The following is a 15045-nucleotide window of genomic DNA, read 5'->3' on the forward strand; positions in this document are numbered from 1 at the left end:
GTCTCCTGACAGTTCTCTCCCAAGTGGTTCCATTGTTGTCAGGATAAAGTCCGAAAATAATTCAGTGTGCTATATAACACTTTTAATTGTCAAGAAATTACTTCTTTAAATGTTTTGGTTCAACATACCAACATTGCCTTAAAATTACACCAGAAAATGTTTTGTTTTATTTAATAACTTTTAGGAGGGTGTACTCATTTTTGCTACACAACATTTTATCACCTTGATAAGAAAATCTTATTTTCCTGAATCATTTTGACATGCTTCTTTGGTAATTAATTAAGCAGACTTGCTGGAACATTACATCTCTAAAGAACTTCTAAATAATTGCTGACTTTCAGAGGTTTCATTGGTGGTGTACTCATTTATGCTGTGCACTCGACCTATCTATCAAGAAAAACAAAAGTCATTGATATTCTGTCTTAACCAGTGAATGATTTATTACAAAACATCATCAGACAAACAGTTAACATTAAAAAATATCTATAAAAAGTTTTTTTTTTTTTAATACAAACATACCAATTATCAAGAAGTCCTGACAATTCTGGAAAAATGGAAGAAACCATCAGCACAGCAAGTTATATAGATGATGGATTTTCAGTGCTGTGAGTCATTAGTGTGAATGCAACAGCAGTGGACAGTAGATACTGACCCTGTCTCATCTGAACATGTTTAAGAGTGGGTTTGACATCCACACAACAAACACTTCATCCACTAACGTCTGTGATTACAGAGGGATAAAATGTCACAACTGGGCCTGCATAACATTAAGCTTTTAATAACATTACTGTAATTCAAAGGCTTGGTTATACTTGACCATTAAACATATTGCACTCAATTTGCCATGCCAAAGTGTACAGTGTATTTACTTAACATGCAGCATGCAAACAGTCGGTTGACAGGCAGAAAATACAGCCTATTAAAATTTACACCAATTTGTGTCACACAGAGCGTTTACGCCTAAAGTAGCCTGATGCATAAAGTTACACGAGGTGTCACAATTAACAAACCTCAAAAATACAACAGAAATGTTTTCTTGAATCTGTCAAGCATGTGCTGATCTTCTGAAAGCCCAATATAAATGAAGTCCTGACTGACTGACAGCACCCAATTGACTGTTAAACCTTCTCATGCAGTAAAAATACTGGCATATTAGATCCAAATAACAACATATTAAAGTAAAAAAAAAAAAAAAAAGTGTTTTGGAAGAGAGTCATGCATATAAACAAAAACATCCTGTCTGATATGTGCAGTGTTAAGAGAGATCTGTCTATGAACAATGACATCACACTGAAGTTTAAAACAACAATCTAGCTAAAGCCTCCACCCACTGACTCCAGTTCTGCACACATTTGTAATTAAGTTACCTTCGCACAGTAGAAATCCATATATATAAAAAAATGTAAACATTATTCCAAGTACAAAAGCTTGTGAGCACTCGCGAAAGGCCAACGGTCCAAAAACTCATGATGATGTGGTTTGTTATGCAGTGATTTCTTGTGTAAGTGCACAAGCTAAAGAGTTCTGGCTAGTGTGAGGTGTGTGACTGCATGCTTAACTATTTCTATTGAATATTTCAGAGGTGTCTGTGAGCCCGTTCATCTTAGCACCTGTGAAAATTTCAGATGTTTTAGGTAAACTGAACAAGCTGGGTGAAAAAGAAAAGTACAGGAAGAATATTTATGTAAAAAGAAAAGACATTGTGGGAACTCTGTGAAAATATACATGAAAAGTTTTACCTTAAAATTGAACCCAGAAAAGGATCATGTTTGGTTTTTAGATGTTTAGGTAAAGATTCCAGAATTAAATTGGTCTGAATTTAATGAAGCAGAGAGTATCAGAAAAGGAATTTCATTTAAAATATTCTAAATCTAAATTCATCTTTACAAAATAAAACCAGGTGTAAAACTGATCTATTTGGTTTGATGCTTAAAATAAACAAATTATATTGGTTTTTTGACACCTTGACCAACATGTAACTACATTTCAAGTAAATTGTGGGGTTCCCACAGTTGAAGCCCAAATGGTCGACACAAATAGTCCTTTTTTCTTTCGCATGGATCATTTCAAACACTCTGGAAACCCTTTGAGATTGTGGAATAATACATGAAAAGGGCCACATAACAATTCCATTCAAATATCATTTGAACTCGCAGCTTTTAAAATCACACACAACGTCGCTGCAAAATGAAAAGCTCTTGGAGGATGAAATGGATTCGAAGCTTTTGCACATTTTCATAGAAAATCAAGTCATTCAAATCCCCTCTTCAACCCGTTCACAGAAGGTGAAAAAAATGTACTAGCAACCTTGACGATTTTTTCTTTTTGGCCAACAGCACGTTTCCAGTGTACATTATAAATAAAAAAGCATAAATATTCCCTGCATAAGAATAGCTTACTTCCATTTACACACTAATAAAATACTCCACTAATTGTAATTGTTTGAACTGCGTGGCAACAAACATCTCAGTGGGTGCGGCGAGAAGCCCGCGGGGATGATGACGTGCTGTAACAGTCATTTATCTCTCTTTCAACTTGCTCTTTTCTGGACTCTGATGCTTATCCGGCTTTGCTGCATCTGCAGTTGTCCCTCCAACTTCATGCGTAGCTTCGGAGGAATGTGGGACATCTTTGGCAGCACAGTCAGCCAGATGTTCAGCTTGACTCGGAGTATGTGACAAGTTTTCCTCAGCCTCTTCCTCGTCCTCATCCGAACAAAGCCTCCAATCATCCGCTTCCTCACTCTCCGATCCTTGCACGGCGATTTGGGGGACCAGCGGATTCCTCCTCGCCATGCACTCCTCCTCCTCCGACTGCGTTTCGCCCATCATCTGCTTGGGCCACACGCCAGCGGACGTGGCCGACTGAGCGGGAATCTGGGGAGCCCTCTCATCCGGTTCGTCAAAGCTCACTTCCTGAACAGCTTCCTGCTTCTTGAAAGAATCTCGGCGTTCGGAGAGATTCAGCTTGCGCATTACAACGATCTGTTCCATACGGTCACCTGGCCAGTCCCTCAATCTCTGGGAGCACAAGTACCCGCCCAGCCTGCTGTGATCCGTCGAATATGTTGCATATATGTTGCATGTTGAATCCTCTGCCTCTGTGTCCCCGAGTATATCCACCTCGCAGTGGGGGACTTCCAACGTGTGTCTGCGGGGTGCGTGGGGCTTTTTGTCAGCAAATAAGGCCCCTGAGAGTTTCTCCGCAGACTGGACTCTCTTCAGCAGAGGGGAACGTGGAGGTTCTGCACTCCGGGGTCTGACCACATGCCGAATGATAGTGGGAGGTGAGAGGGTCTTGCCGTGAAAGGAGTGGAGGGTTTTGGAGATGCTAGGTAAGGGGGAGGGGGAACGCTGGGGGGATAGGGCCTGTGGCGAGGAGGTGCAGGCCAGAGGTGATGGTGGGATACTGCTGGTGGACTTCCGTCTCCCCACTTTAGTGTAGCGTTGGTTGCTAAGTTTAGACCCAAGGCCGTGCAGCGAGCTGGGCCGCATCTGGACCGCCGGTGAACTGGGAGAGCTGGAGCATGGAGAGGCGTTCTGGGGCAGGCTGGCATCTGAACGGATGGCAATGTTTTGTGACAATTTTTAAACACAATATAAATTTATAAACAATATTTAATCCAATAATATCCAATAAACTTTTTTGGCATTTTGTAATTGAATAAGTGACTAAGAAATAGCAGGGGTGGGTATTGAGACAAATTTCATGAGTCAATTTCATGATTTAGATTCATACACTTAGAATTGAATTGAATCAAAATTGGAATTGAATCGAATTGTATTTTATATATATATATATATATATATATATATATATATATATATATATATATATATTTTATATATATATATATATATATATATATATTTTATATATATATATAGAATTGAATTGAATCAAAATATATATATAAAAAATGCAATGCTAATAGAATATATATAGAATACTGTGAAATAATAGGTTGTGTAAGAAGCCACATCTTACAGAAGGATGTTAGGACAAGAGGTTCATATGCTTCTCATGTTCGGAAAGATGTTTGATACATGTTGCTTTTTCAAATGCACATTATAAGCGACTCAGTGCTTTCAGATGGAGCAGCATTTTCTACTGATTAAGGCTGGGACAATATATCAATGCATCGTGAATCTAGAAATGATTCTCTCAATCGTCTCTCGAATTGATTTAGAGCTTAGCTTTCAACAGCAGATGGCAATGCGTGCTATAGAAACAGCCGTACTTGAACCCTCTATAAAATAATCATTCATAACATTCGAAAAGTTTGAAGCGAATTACAAAATTGAGGAATCAAGATTTTCAACCCAGCCCTTAAATATTTCTACATTTTATTTATATATATTCTGGTACTTAAACTGATAATTATTGGTTGAAAAATTGATGATAATTTTAATAATCTGTTAAAGTCAGGTCATACCAGTGGCGTGGTCGGGAACGGGACTCCGGCAGGGTGTTGTGGGTCCGGAGGAAAGGCTGTGGGTGGGAGAGCCTGGCAAACTCTCGCTGGAGGACACAGAGTGATGCAGGCCGGAGGAGAAACTGCGGCTGCTGTGCATGACGGTGCTCTGTTTGGACAGCTTCTTCAGCATGCTGCGCCTCCTGGGTGAACACGAGAGATTATTTAGGTTAACATCCATGAATGATCAACTCTTGCAAGTGGCATCAAACTGAAAGTCCTTAACATTAATGATACACAAATATGTCAGGCCAGTAACCTTGTCAATGGATAATAAACATTTTTTTGTTGTGTAAATACTGTGTAAAGTTAAAATTCATTAAATTGTATTATGTATGCAGAGGCATTAGAAATTTCACTGTCTATCCTGCACTGAGTATTGGGATCAGCCATTTAAAAATCCAACCACAAATTAACATTATGTAAAATAATATTTGAGCTTTAAACAAGAGTTTTCCTGACCGGTCTTGACTGTCCTTCCATTTGCTCCTCTTACTGCGGCGGGCCATCTTTCCTTTACAGCTGCTCTTGCGTGCCGGCCCAATCTTTATAGACGTGTCCTCCAGTGCAATAGTCTGCAGGGCCACCTGGTTACCGCTCTGCATATTCAAAATACCAAATAAAAGTAAATTAAACTAGCTGAAAAATTACACAAAAGCAATCTTATGGCAAGCTGATTCCTCTTTTATCCATTTATCTTTTATATGTTAATCTCCCTTTACTAGTGTAATAATGCAATTTGAACTACTAAGAACAATTAAATGTTTACTGGTACAACTGAGTTGCCGATACCTTGAATAGAATTACAGACAATAAAAATAAAAATGATTTTTTTTACTAAAACAAAAAATTACATTCTAATATGAATTATTACTAGTCAGAATTGCCTTACAGACAACTAAAATATTCAATAATGACTAATCAAAAATACTATTTTAGATACTATTTTAGGCAATTTTGACTAGTAATCAAATAGCAGGTATCTACATTGACTAGTAAATATTCTAACATTCACACACCGGAACAGTGTACATCTGTAATTCTATTTAAGGTGAGTTATATAGCTAATATAAATATAACTCAATTTGAGCTAGTAACATGCAATTCTTAGTAGAAAATGTATTATTCTACTATCAAGTAGAAATGTATGGCTAATCAAAATAAAGTTGCAGATATCTTTAAATGTTACTTAAAATGTTATTTCAGTAGTTCAAACTGCATTATTACTATTAGAAATTATTATTTTTGTCAATTTAACTAGTAATGTTATGAGCATTTATTATATATTATCGACTACATTTAAAGGATTAGTTCTCTTTCAAATGAAAGTTACCCTATGCTTTACTCACCCTCAAGCCATCCTAGGTGTATATGACTTTCTTCTTTCTGATGAACACAATCATGAGGTCATGAGTATGAGCTGAAGAAAATGCATCCAAACATATTCCACAGAGCTCAGGGGGGTTAATAAAGGCCTTCTGAATCCATATTTAACAAGTTATGAAGTAAAATATCTAGCTTCTGCCAGACCGCCTTTCACAGTCAAGTTACAAAGAAAGTGTAAACTGGCATCACGTCAGTTACACTTTCTCAGTAAGTTGAATAGGGAAGGCGTAGGATGTAGCATAAGCTTTTTGAACTGCAAGAGTTTTACACTTTCTTCGTACGTTGAATACGGAAGGCGGTCTAGTGGAAGCTAGATATTTTATTTCATAACTTGTTAAATATGATTTTTTTTTTTTTTAACACAAACGCATTGTTTCGCTTTAGAAGGCCTTTATTAACCCCTCGAAGCTGTGTGGAGTACATGTTTATGATGGATGGATGTGGATGGATCCACTTTCTTCAGCTCATGCTTGTGACCCCTGTTCACTGCCATTATAAAGCTATGACTATGATGCCTCAGGATATTTATTAATATTTCTCTGATTGTGTCTATCAGAAAGAAGAAAGACATATACACCTAGGATGGTTTGAAGGTGAGTAAAGCTTGGGCTAATTTTCATTTGAAAGTGAACATTAATTTTTATTTTTTTTTTTACATCTGTGTCTAACATTGGTGTTTATCATCATGTTGCTGTTGCCACAATTGAACAAAACTAAAAAGCCACTAGCAATAAAGTGATTTCACCATGGTTAAGTGTTATTGTCATGCCTAAAACATAACATCCCTTAACCAAAAATAAAAAAATTCACTATCAAGTGCAGCTTCAAGTAAGGGTTTCAAAATGGTTTTGTGTTTTTTGTCAAATTCCTCAACTGACATTTGGTTTTAGGTCTAGTTCAAAATATTACATAATGGTTCAGCGAATCACAGCATGCTGCTGTTCAAATACCTTCAAGAGAAGCTCCATCATCTCTGTGTGCACTAGACCCTGCACAGACTCTCCATTCACATGAGTGATCAGATCACCTGCTCGCAGTCCAGCCTCATGGGCAGGGCTGCTCTCCTCCACACCCTGACAGAGGTAAAGACCAAAAGGGAGCAGAATAAATAGACTGAACCATCCTTCTGTAAAACTCAATGTTTGAGTGTGTTCTGATAAGATGCTTTAGAAGTGATTGTCTGCTCACCGAGACCATGTGGTTTATGGTGTAGATGTCACTTGTCCCCATGTAAACACGAATGGTCTGCAGGGTGAAGCCGTATTTCTTCCCAGAGCTGTGGATGATGATTGGGGGACGGAGCCTGCTGATGCTGAGTGACAGGTCTCGGTTGGGGGAGGAGTCTCGGGATGACGGATTAGAGGAAAATGATCGAGGGGAAATGGAGCGCGCCTGCAGGCTGCCACTCCCGTCGTCTGGGAAAAAGGAAGAAAAATGTGTGACAAAAATTGTAGTTAAACAAAAAACACGACAATCCTCAAAACCACCATTTTTGTAAAGCTGCTATGGTAACAATGTTTGGGGTCTGACCTGGCGTGATGATGAGCGAGAGGGTGGACACTGATGCAGACTTGGGGACTTTGCGTCCTGGTGAGAGTCTCTGCCTGTCAGGCGTCTCCAGCTGGTTTCCAAAGCACTGAGGAGTCCCTTGTTCCCTTGGCGACGAGTGTTTCGTTCCTGTGCTGTTGCTACGAAGTCTGATTCGTCGCAGGTTGGAAACAACAACTTCAGCTGCAGAATTAAAGGGTTTGCATCAAAATACAACTCCACCCAGTGAATGCTGCACAACATTATTATAATTTACAAGGACTTGAATCTGAACATTGCTAGGGGACACATTTACTACAGCATATAATTCTGTATAAATATGCATATTAGTGAGAGATTTTCTTTGAGGGGAGGGTCTTTTTTACATTTAAAAGGAAAGAAAAAAAAGAACAGGAAATATAGGGGAAAACTGGATTGGAACATGACAGATCGGATGTGAACTCTCCTTCCCCATTTTTATGTGGCTTGAAAGTATCCACTAAGCCTACAACCCTAAGTTAATTTAAAACCCTTAATAAATTGGTGACAGAAAACAAATTAAGTGTTTTTATAAATAATTAACATTTTTATGCTGAATTGCCACATTATAAAAATTAAAATGAACAAACAGCTAAATTAATTCCATTATTATATTTACAAATGCATTTTTTAAAATTAAATTTCGTGGCTATTTCTCAAGTTGCCCACCAATGTTCATTTTGAAGATTGTGAAGGGCATAAATTGATGACAAAACTCTAAAATCTGGCAAATTTTTAGTCAACTTACCCTCATCATCCGTGGACAGGGCGAATCGTGGCATGGCCTCTAGGCTGTGTGTGCTGCTCACCACTAGGGGGCTCACAGCACGCTCAGGCTGAGAGGAGCTGGATGAAGTTCGAGGGCGCAGGCTGGAAGAAATCAAACACACGTTCAGAGTGCTGGAAAATAACATCTGCTGTGATTGTTCCTTATATGCATGTTTTTATTGAGGCTCAATGTACATCCTGTCGGTTGTTATCGCAAAATAAACCCCAACAGTGTCAGGGTCCTACTTATTACACAGCTACTTGCCACAAGTAAAATAATTAGACAAAATATTTAAGTTAAAATATTTTATTAACTCATTAAACGCAACACATCCGCAATGAAAAAAACAGTTCCGACAAGCAGCTTTGAGCCCAGACTGGTCTTCTGTATACAGCTGCACGTTCATGAGACTCAATTAGTGGCAGAGTTCACTCTGACTCGCCTAGAAAAAGCACACAGGTTGGGAGAAATCAAGATTCATAAAAATGCAACCTAGAAATGGCCAAAAAAAAAGTATCAGTGTACTTTCTTTATGGTGTCGAACATAACCGGACTAGAACTCTGGTTGTCAGATGAATGACACCCTCATGTCGTTCTGACTCCTCCATAGACAGCAATTTAACCACCACTTTCAAGGTCCAGAAAGTTACTAAAGACATTGTTATAATGGTCCACGTGACTGCAGTGGTTCAAACTTAATTTTATGAAGGGATGAGAATACTTTTTGTGCATCTTTATTCAACAATATCTTCTCTTCTGTGTCATTTTCCTACGCCGTTAACGTTCAGCGCTTCCAGGTTCTACGTCAGAAGGGCAGCTCGGTATTGACCGGCTGCTGTGTCAGCATCACGTGCATGCGTTGTGCTGCTCTCGTGAACATCGTCGGCCAATACTGAGAAGTAAACAGCATAAGAGAATGACACAAAAGATATTATTTAATAAAGTCGTTATTTTTTAGTTTTTTTTTATTTTTCGCACAAAAAGTATTCTCGTCGCTTCAGAAAATCATGGTTGAACCACTGCAGTCACATCGACTATTTTAACGATGTCTTTAGTACCTTTCTGGACCTTGAAAGTGGTGGCTAAATTGCTGTCTATGAAGGAGACAGATACCTCTTGGATTTCATCAAAAATATCTTAAGTTGTGTTCCGAAGATGAACAAAGGTCTTGCGGGTGTGGAGCGACATGAGGGTGAGTAATAAATGATAGTATTTTCATTTTTGGGTGAATTAACCCTTTAACGTGATAACTTGTTTCGATGAACAACGGAACACTTTTTTTTTGTGCAAGTTGGAGTGAACTGCAGCACTAATAGTGTCTCATGAACGCACAGTTGTTCACAGAAGACCAACTCCCAAGATCAGGATTTTTTAAATTATACTTTTTTTTTTTTTTTTTTTTACCATATACCGCATGAACACTTAGAATGATCCCATGCAATGTATTGTATATTCCGTGATACATTTGCGTCTTTTTTAAAGATTGATGCTGTTATTGTATGGATGAGAAACAGTTCTAAAATCTGACCTGTCTATTATCTTATAATCCATTAGTGTACAAAATCGTTTGGCCAATATTACTAATAATGAAATCCTTTGGTTTAATTTAAAGTAAAGTCAAAAGCTCAAGATGGCAGCAGATACATTTGAATTACATGAGAAATGTGATGCATAGTGTGATATGAGGGAAATGAAAGAAGCACCGGCCTCAGATACCCAGATGAAAGGTCATTATACAGCATTACTATCATTACAAGGGAATAACTGACCTCAGAATGTTGCAATTGATCAGAATCAAGCATTTCAGAGAGCCATTTAATAAGTAAAATAATATCATACCCATTATAGTGTTATGTTCTATTAGAATGTTTATTTTTCTAATTAATGTCTTTTTTTTTTGTAATGTACACAGCATATATAGTTTAAAAACTGACTATTTTTCTAATTTTCTGTATTGTATAATAAGTTCCATTTGCTTGTAATGGCACGTGATGACGAAATTTTTATTTTGGGGTCAATGCATTTCTTTATGGCTCTATTCGCACCTTGCCCTCTGAGCCGAGAGCCTCTTGTCTCCAGTGGAGGCTTGCCGTTGGATCTCTCCAGGTGAATGAGTGTCTCTCCCGTCTGCCCGGTCCTCTATCTCCTCACTGTGACTGCGGTCGGAGGAGAAGCTCAGAGATGGGGTGGCCAGGTGCTCTGTGCTGCTGTACACCTACAAAATTGTGGATAAGAAATGTCAGAGAGAGAGAAAGAGAGAAAAATGGCCACTCAACAGAAAACCTGGCACTGATGCATATTATATTAAGTTTTTTTTTCCCCCTACGTTTAGCTGACCAAAACAACAGTGGTCTAGTTTTTCTAACTTATTTATAAGTTTAATTACAGATGTTATTATAGAAATACTATATGTGTCATCTATGACTAGTTTATTAAAAGGTAAAACCTTTGTGTATTTCTATCTCAAACATTTGTCCGACATACTATTAATTTCTTTAACGTGATTAAATTTGAGGTTTATGAAAGCCTGTTTCTGCCTCAAAAAAATAAAATAAAAGGGGTAAATAAAGTTTAAAATAAAAAGTCAAAAAGTGGCAATTACAAGAAATAAATAAACAATATGATTTTGACTGTTCAGTCACACACATGTAATAAAAAAAAGGCTTTCAACATTATCAAAATGTGCAGACAGCAAAAAGGACCCAACCTTGCTGAAACGATTTGACCAAGAAGAAAACCGTCGTATTTCTAGGGAAGACTCTTCATCATTGGTTTCTTCATCCTCATCGGATGCCAAATGATGGTAGCGTTCAGATCGTGCTACACAGGGAAAAAAAGCCAAAGGATTTAGGGGGTAAAAGGCAAGCAGAAAGAAATAACAGCTGCACTTTAGTGAATAAGGTGCAAGAATGAGCTGACATTTCCAGAGCGCTTTGCTCCAGGCATTTATGGAGCTCACAGAATCTCCTCCCTGTGTTGAATTAGTGACACTCACTGTCAAAATAACTAGTGTCGTCTTCGGCCTCCAGCTGAGGGATGAATTCAGCTTTCTGACGCAGGAGTCCGTTCCAGTCCAGACCACTGAAGAACAAATGCTGCTTTACTTCTGGAGCCCCTCCTACAAACACAAGGGAAGTCAAACTTGTCCAAATCTCTCCATAAAATTGTTGTATTAATGATGTTTAAAGGAGATCTAAAGGTGCAGTGTGTTCAATTTGGGAGGACCTATTGACAGAAATGCATTATAATATACATAACTGTTTTCAGTGGTGCACAAGGACCTTACATATTGAACAGTTATGTTTGTATTACCTTAGAATGAGCCATTTCTATCTCATACACCGCGGGTCCCCCCTCCATGTCAAGTCGCCATTATGTGCCGATATGTTTCTACAGCATCCCTAAATGGACATACACTCTACAGAGCGCGTTTAGTCACTATGTTGTTGTTCTTCTAAATCGTTTGTGTTTTTAGAGGCAGCTTGCATCGTCACTACGTTGAATATGCACTAAGTAGTAGTCGTCATCGTCATCTGGTTTATTAGAAGCAGAGACCATTCTTTGTTAGAAGTAAGAAGAAACCTCATTGCTTCACACAGGCTACTCTGCTGTCTCAGACGACGACATCTTAGTGTTGTGTCGGCCAGACGGCCACCGTAACTTCTCCGAAAGGGAGGGGTGTGAGGGGTGTGCGCCGTTAGTTGCAGTTCGCAACCTCACTGCTAGATGCCGCTAAAATTTACACACTGCACCTATATTTTTTAGTCATTTCATTCCACTCAAGGTAATGTTATTTATAATTTTATACAAATAAAATAATTTTTTTTGTAACCAAAGTAGTTTTTGACCCTCTCTCTGGTTCTCTGAATTAAAACTAGATGTTTTTTGCTTCTTTAAAAAGGTCATGAAACCCCAAAACACATTTTGAGAGATGTTAACATATGTCCAGGCTGAAAACACAAAGCTACTCAATAAGTTTATCCATAAGTGGAAATTAGTTATTTGTGCATTTTTTAGAGCAATTTCTGTCTTCCGGTTTGAAAAGCAAAGTTGGAGCAACGTCTCAGCTTCTGAGGTCAATGTGTAATACCAGCAATATCCGGAATAGTGATTGGCTGCCAGGGCTCCAGTCTGGGCTGGACGAGCGAGCTGACAACAACAGTTTCTGAGTGCTTCTCTGCATTTATTAATGAAAAAGAGCTCATTAATTCTTATTATTCATGAGAATGAACTGTTTTAATCGAAGCACTGTGCTGTATTACGCATGAGATGGCATTACATCAGTAAAAACGTGCAACGTGCATAAGAGTGGTTTCTGCACGGAATGATGCGATGAGTTTAACAACACTCGTCACATGCATATACGGACAGAAGTAAGCATGTTTCAAGTTTTTATAGGCATTTTTTATAGACATATTTCATATAATTTATTGCTCTAAATATGAATCAGCACTGTGTATGTGCACATATTTCATCATGTATTTTCAAATGAAATATGTGCAAATAATGACACCGATTCACAGACATAGGATTATATTTTTAAAAGACACCAAGGTGCCCTCATCTTTTTTTCCTCCACTCACGTTAATAGCCATTTATTTGTATAATGAGTGTGTTGTAGTTCTGTGTTTTATTGGTTGTCATCTCCCCTCTTCCCCCCCCGCTACACTCCACTTTTCCACAGCTTTACACGACCATTTTGAGAGGCTTTTTCCAGCTCTGAGGTGTGAATGACAGACTAAAAGAGGGAGGTTTCATGACAATGTAATCACAATGTATCTTCATGTTTTTTGTGACGGATGCAGTTCAATATGATGGTGTGACAAATTGACCTGCATCAAAAATATGCAGAGAAGAAAAAAAATCTTAAAATTATAATTATATATAACAATTAAACAATTTAAATAATTTATAAAAACAAAATCAAAAATAAAAATTAAAACTAAATACATTTTATAAAAATGTAAAAAATTACATATTGATACAAACTGAAAATAATGTATTACATATATAATTATTTATAAAAATTCAAAAATTAATTATATATAGTGTATAAAAAAAATCGAATTATATATTATAATATATAATAATTATATATTATAAAAATGAAAAAAAAAAAAATATATATATATATATATAATTAAAAACAACCAATTATTTTATTGACTAAAATATTATCATCATTATTTTATTTTTTTACACAAAAATACACCTGTTCTCAAGCTGCCTTCCATTAGCAGGTGTGGCAAAAAAAAACTCATCACTGACATGTAAATATGGGTATGTAAATACATGCAATCTGTAAGATACCAGACATTTGGTTGACATTTGGACGTTCAGAACAAGCAATTTTAGCAGTGTTGTTTCAATATATGCTCCTTTTTTGACTGGGGAGAAATTTTGGGTTTTGAAAGTTATAGTTTGTTTTGACAGTACAAAGAGCTCTTATCTCAAAAGATCAAGGTAAATTTGATTTTTCATTTCTCATTTGATAAGACCCATTAAAAAAAAAAAAAAAAAAGCAGATAAAGGAACAGCTCACACAAAAAAGAAAATTCGATAATTTATTCAGCCTCATGTCGTTGCAAACCTGTATGACCTTTCTTCTACTGTGGAACATAAAAGATATTTTGAAGAATGCTGGTAACCAAAGAGTTTTGATGAACAATGACATTTCTCAGAATATGTTCTTTTTTTGCTCTACAGATGAAATATATTATACTGGTTTGGAACAACATTTTTAGGGGCAAACTATACCTAGATAAAAATTCCTTTCAACAACAACTGAATGACAAAGCACCTGTTCCAAGTCTCTCCATCGGGCTTTGGTTCAGTAATCTTGTGATCATGTCCTGGGCGTCCACAGGAAGGGCATCATCTCCATCTGGCCAGATAATCTCATCTGCGTAAGGAACAGTGTGTATCAAATCCTTTTACTGCAGTTTCATTTTAAAGCAGTTGGTAAAGCTTTCTTATCCTTTAACAGGGTCTGTGTCTCACCAGCTGACAGGACAAATATTTTCAAAACACATTCATCAGAACTCACCACTGACAACCTGGCCAAAAAGCTCTTCCGGTGTGTCTCCAAAGAATGGAACACATCCCACCAGAAATTCATACAGGATGATGCCCATGGCCCACCAGTCAACAGGTTTCCCATAGCCCTGCCGCAGGATCACTTCTGGAGCAATGTACTCGGGAGTGCCACAAACCTACAACACCGTAAATACAACAACATTGATTGACTCTACATTAACATCAATAACAGATCTTGAAAATGGCCATAAATTGTATCCAAGTAGTATTGTGCTTTTGCCCACCTGCTTGTCAATAAACTCCCTGGTGTCTTTCTCAATGTGGCCCTCATACAGATTGGTTGTCATGTTCATAAGGCCGATTTTGGAGAGCCCGAAGTCAGTGAGTTTAATATGCCCCATTGAAGTAATCAAGAGGCTGCGAAGGGTTAACAGAACTGTTTTACAAGTTATATTTTCACACAGTTTCATAATAGGTTTTTAGGTCTTTTCTCACTTGTCTGGTTTGAGATCTCTGTGCACAATGCCGTAACTGTGGAGGTACTCCAGTGCCAAAACGGTCTCCGCAAAGTACATCCTGGTCATATCTACAGGAAGTGGGCCCATGTTCTTTAGCAGAGTGGCACAGTCACCACCTGGAGATCGTAATTGATAAATTTATCAGCACAACCCTAAGATACATCACAATATTGTAAATCTTTCCGTTTTAAACCAAGAAGGGGAGCCGATGGATATCACACAAGGAGCAACGTGCAAACTTTGCGCAAGAGTTAAGCCGGTGAAAGCTTAGCTTCGGTCAGTAGGCTATTCAAAGT

The 15045-nt window shown here is 37.7% G+C and overlaps 1 protein-coding gene across 5 annotated transcripts in view; it reads right to left on the reverse strand.

The window, feature by feature from the left end:
• Positions 1 to 421: 421 nt before the first annotated feature.
• The window catches only part of mast3b (microtubule associated serine/threonine kinase 3b), a 41752-nt gene continuing 27128 nt past the window's right edge, over positions 422 to 15045 (reverse strand). For all 5 annotated transcript variants that reach the window (XM_067388454.1, XM_067388453.1, XM_067388452.1 and 2 more), the window contains 14 exons: positions 14727 to 14865; positions 14516 to 14648; positions 14242 to 14407; positions 13996 to 14097; positions 11191 to 11313; positions 10903 to 11015; positions 10241 to 10410; positions 8175 to 8296; positions 7391 to 7591; positions 7049 to 7275; positions 6811 to 6933; positions 4937 to 5073; positions 4436 to 4617; positions 422 to 3556 (listed from right to left, as the gene is read on the reverse strand). In XM_067388454.1, the coding sequence (XP_067244555.1) occupies positions 2520 to 3556; positions 4436 to 4617; positions 4937 to 5073; positions 6811 to 6933; positions 7049 to 7275; positions 7391 to 7591; positions 8175 to 8296; positions 10241 to 10410; positions 10903 to 11015; positions 11191 to 11313; positions 13996 to 14097; positions 14242 to 14407; positions 14516 to 14648; positions 14727 to 14865 (2975 nt within the window). In that variant the 3' untranslated portion in view covers positions 422 to 2519. The remainder of the gene's footprint in view (positions 3557 to 4435; positions 4618 to 4936; positions 5074 to 6810; positions 6934 to 7048; positions 7276 to 7390; positions 7592 to 8174; positions 8297 to 10240; positions 10411 to 10902; positions 11016 to 11190; positions 11314 to 13995; positions 14098 to 14241; positions 14408 to 14515; positions 14649 to 14726; positions 14866 to 15045) is intronic.

Source organism: Chanodichthys erythropterus, chromosome 6, assembly GCF_024489055.1.
Source record: "Chanodichthys erythropterus isolate Z2021 chromosome 6, ASM2448905v1, whole genome shotgun sequence".
NCBI classification, from domain to species: Eukaryota; Metazoa; Chordata; class Actinopteri; order Cypriniformes; family Xenocyprididae; genus Chanodichthys; species Chanodichthys erythropterus.